General features: G+C 39.9%; 1 protein-coding gene across 1 annotated transcript; it reads left to right on the forward strand.

The window, feature by feature from the left end:
- The first annotated feature begins 1,833 nt into the window (after positions 1–1,833).
- Positions 1,834–4,386, forward strand: LOC130562878 (general transcription factor II-I repeat domain-containing protein 2B-like). The gene is made up of 2 exons (XM_057348180.1): positions 1,834–2,869; positions 2,949–4,386. Exons 1-2 carry the CDS (start codon positions 1,928–1,930, stop codon positions 3,927–3,929), a joined length of 1,923 nt encoding a protein of 640 aa, XP_057204163.1. The 5' UTR covers positions 1,834–1,927; the 3' UTR covers positions 3,930–4,386.
- Positions 4,387–4,657: the final 271 nt, after the last annotated feature.

The raw sequence follows: 4,657 nt of genomic DNA on the forward strand, positions 1-4,657 counted from the left end.
AGCTAAGGAATAAGAGCATTGTCTAATGAAACGATCAGTCATTTTCTGAATGTAACAAAAATGTGCATATATAATTTTTAACCACAAATGCTCATCTTGCACTGGCTCCGCGATGCGCGTCCATGTTGGAAAGGTCACACGTAACTACCAACCCATTGAGGACATGCACACGAATGGACCATTTCAAACCATAAACTCACACAAAGACATTATACTGTATGTGTGATTCAACACAAAAACTCCACACTTATAAACACTGTGCCAGTTCTTGCGCCTACGTCATGTGTAAACTTTCCGTGATGTGTGAAGTCATGGACCCGCATATAGAACTTCATGCTTTTTTGAATAAAGAAATACTATAGCTCATCGTGTTGATCTCTAAATAGGACAAAATAAAAAACAGTAATTAAATTAAATATTATTCCAGATCTTCTGAATTCATAGCCTGTTTCTTACTAAAACTATCCTAAGCTGAATTTGCTTTTAGTGACTCGATTTACTTGTGGCATGGATTGCATGGCAGCATTGGTACGTAATTGATTCTGTAAATGCAAATGTGAGCTCTTCTCCTGGATCTCGTAAAAACTTCAGCTGTGGTGCTTTCAGCATCGTATTGTATTTTATTATAGCTTGGTTTTGTAAAGATGCATTTGGCTATAATTGGTATAAGAGTAGCCTGTGAGCAATGCAGCGTTACACAATATAAAACAGTAAATGAGAGGAAAACAGCTCCTAAAACCCTTAAATTGCCTTTAATATTCTGCAAATCGCTCACTTTAGCTTTGTACTAGATGCGATGTGACATAGCACTGTGGGCACTGTAAAATTCCAGATAAATCTTTTAGTCCAATAAATAATTCCATTTGTTCTGCTATCCGAGAGCACGGACGAGGCTTCGCCATCCATACAGAGGGCAGCGTGTATCTGTTACGAACGTCTTGCACGCTCTAGAGAGATCAAAAGAACTTGGAGAGCTAGCCCGCTCATCAAATAGCTAAACAAAGTGTTTGCAGACATCACATCATTGTGTTTATTTTTCTGGTATTAGCAGCGCTGTTCAACAAGGTTAGATCAGTGCTGCTCGAGCTTGTCTTGGTATTTTTAAGCAATAAAAACTTTGTAGATGACTGCATATTAAGTGGGACATAAATCACGCTCTTCCTTCCAGCCAAAGCAGCGTTGTTCATTATTCATCTGACCTTCCCACGCTGAACTTTGTTTGGTTAAATAATTTATGTTGGACGTGAGCATGATCTTGTATACGCCTGTTAAATCTGTACCCTGTGAGGATTGAAATAATACTGTTTTGATTCCCAATTGAAAGATGAATTCAATAAAGATTAGGCATGATGATATTGTGGCACAGTTCTAACCCCAAATGTCTGCAAATGTTTAATATTCTCAGCTTCTTATGCAATATATACTTAAAGGTCCAATGTGTCCTTTTTTTGGAGGATCTATTGACAGAAATGCAATATAAAATGAATAACTAAGTCTTCAGAGGTGTATAAAGACCTTACATAATGAAGCTTTATGCTTTTATTAGATTGAGCTATTTCTGTCTACATACACCACGGGTCCTCTCATGAGGAATCCTCTGTGTTGTTTCTACAGTAGCCCTAAATGGACAAACTGCTCTAAAGAGCCCGTTTCATTAATATGTTATCTTCTTCGCAAATAAGCGAAAACATCTGTGTCATCCACCAGAGTACTTCTAGCGGATGTCACTAGATGTCACTTATTTTCAAACACTGGACCTTTAAAGATTTAAGCTGTGTCCCAAATGACATACCATACACTATGCACTCTGCACTATTCACTCAACCATCTAGTGCAGGGGTGGGCAACTGGCGGCCCGCGGGCCGCACACGGCCCGCATTATCTTTAAATACGGCCCGCAGGACCATATCAGTATGATCGCTGAAAAATGAAAAGACTGCTGTTAATTCTCCAACCAGGAGAGGGCGCTTGTTTCTGCCGGTCACTAATTAACCGTAGTAGGAGATGTGCGCTATTGAGAACGTTCACCAAAATGAGTAAAAAGAAAAGAAAAATTGACAGTGAAAACCGTGTTTTCCAGGCAAGATGGGAAACAGATTATCTTTTTACCGAGTTTAAGGGGGCACCCATGTGTTTGGTGTGCTTGGAAACGAAATCGGTTATGAAGGATTTCAATTTAAATCGGCATTACGCAACTGCTCACAAAGAAAAATACGAAAGATACACCGGTGATGCAAGAACTGCTCTCATTTCAGATTTAAAAGGTAAAATACATCGTCAGCAAAACCTTTTCACTAAATGCATGACGGTTCAAGAATCATCATTGAAGGCATCTTATGCGGTTTCACTCGTGCTTGCGAAAGCGAAAAAGCCGTTATCAGAGTGCGAAACTGTAAAACAGTGCGCGATTGAGATGGCCAAAGCATTTGGAGACGAGAAAATGGCCAAGAACTTTGAATCGGTGTCTTTGTCCCGCCGAACGGTAACACGACGAATTTCTGACATACAGTGTCAAATCCAAGAAAAGCTAAAACAGGAAATAGAAAATTGCAAATACTTTTCCCTCGCGCTGGATGAAAGCACGGATGTGACGGATGTCAGTCAGCTCCTAATCTTTGCAAGAACGATCACCGAAAAATTTGATGTACACGAGGAGCTGTTAAAGTTGGTATCATTACATGGCACTACAAAGGGAGAGGATATTTTTAAATCTGTTGAAATTGCGGTGAATGAGCATGGAGGCTTTGCTAAACTATCTGCTGTTGTTACTGATGGAGCACCAGCAATGCAAGGAAAAAAGTCCGGATTCGCTGGGTTACTTAAGAAAAATGGTGTTAACTGTCCTGTACTGCACTGCATAATACACCAGGTTAGTAGAGTTTTCTTTCATAGTACATTAAATAAAATGAAACGTTGTGTCATGGTCAGTAACTAATTTTCTTTTATAGGAGGCCCTGTGTGCGAAGATTCTTGACTTCAGTCACGTCATGAATGTAGTGACAAAAGTCACTAATCTTATTCGAGGTGGAAACAGGGCACTCAATCACAGGAAGTTTACGGCCTTTTTGGATGAAGTCAGTGCTACTTATGGGGATTTACTGATGCACACAGACATCAGATGGATGAGTCGTGGAAAGTGTCTGGAAAGATTCTTTGCGCTGCGGACCGAAGTCCCTGTGTTTCTGGAGGACAGTATCAAATCGGACACTAGCGCTTACTGCAGCAATCTACGGGATCCAGAATTTCTTTGCGATCTCGCGTTCCTCACAGATATGACTGCGCATCTGAATAATCTGAACACACAGTTACAAGGACGGTCTCAGGCTGTTTCAGATCTCTACGGTCATTTGACTGCTTTCAAGCGTAAACTCATCCTTTTTCACGACGGATTTTCGTCTGATCCGGTAAATTTGACACACTTTTCTGCCTGCGAGGAGATGCGCAAAGATACTCCCGAATGCGAGATGTTTTTTGCAAAGTACAAAAAAGACATCGAAAGTCTACAAGAGCAATTCAGAATTCGCTTCCAGGACTTTCACGCCATGCAGCATCGCATAGACCTCTTCGCAGACCCTCTGAACGCAGCTGTCAGTGAGCAGCCTGGTGAGATGCAGCTAGAACTCTGCGAACTTCAGTCCGACCCCTTCTTCCAGGCAAGGCGCAATGAAAGAGGACTTGAATTTTGGAAACTGCTACCTGAGTCCCGTTTCCCCCTCCTCAGAGATTTTGCACTGTTTATGCTCAGTATGTTTGGCAGCACTTACATCTGTGAAAGTAGTTTCTCAACAATGAAGCACATTAAATCAAAAGACAGAAACAGACTGACAGATGACCATCTCTTTCAGCTACTGCAGGTTGGCTGTACAAACTTTCAGATTGACATTGATTCAATTGTGCACCAGCAGGAGAAGCCACAGGTATCTCATTAAGACTATTTGGCATTAGGAATGTTGTCATGAAATGATCTATAAATTAATGTGTTTGGAGAAATGTATGCACTGAATTGTTTTTATATTCAGTATTTTATTACTATTTTAATTTATTTTTATAGGGATTTAATAACTAATTTTTTCCCAGTTAATAACTGTTTTATATAGCACTTTTAACTGTTCTCAGAGGGTAGTTTAAAAATGTTCTCTTGGCTACTAATCAAAAACAGTGTTTTTGTACCTTGGTTGAAATGCATACATTTGTTTTTATTTAAAAAGTTGGCTGTTTGAATGAGCATAATTGCACAAGTTTTATATTTAAACTCGTGGCATTAATTGTATATTGAGTTCCCTCAATAAAAAGTAAATTGTAAAACGTGTCTCTAGATTAATACAGTAATCTGGCCCCCTGGTATGAAGGAGAAAAAATGCTGGCCCTCATCATTATGAAAGTTGCCCATCCCTGATCTAGTGTATGAATTTCAGAAGAGTAGTACCGTCCCAAATGGATTACTAAACCGTTTTATACTAACCGGAAGTATATCGGTTTGCCAGACGAGCGCAAATGACGTCAATCGCACGGCACAATGCGTGTGAATAAAAATCAATTTCTGCATTGTACATTTAATGTAGTTTTCATCTGTTTTTCCCAGCAATACTTTAGTCATCATCAGATTGGGAGTTTTACTCGAGCCGCGTCCAATAGCCACGCCTCCCTTCCGCTACGT

This window comes from Triplophysa rosa, linkage group LG12, assembly GCF_024868665.1.
Source record: "Triplophysa rosa linkage group LG12, Trosa_1v2, whole genome shotgun sequence".
Taxonomy (NCBI): Eukaryota; Metazoa; Chordata; class Actinopteri; order Cypriniformes; family Nemacheilidae; genus Triplophysa; species Triplophysa rosa.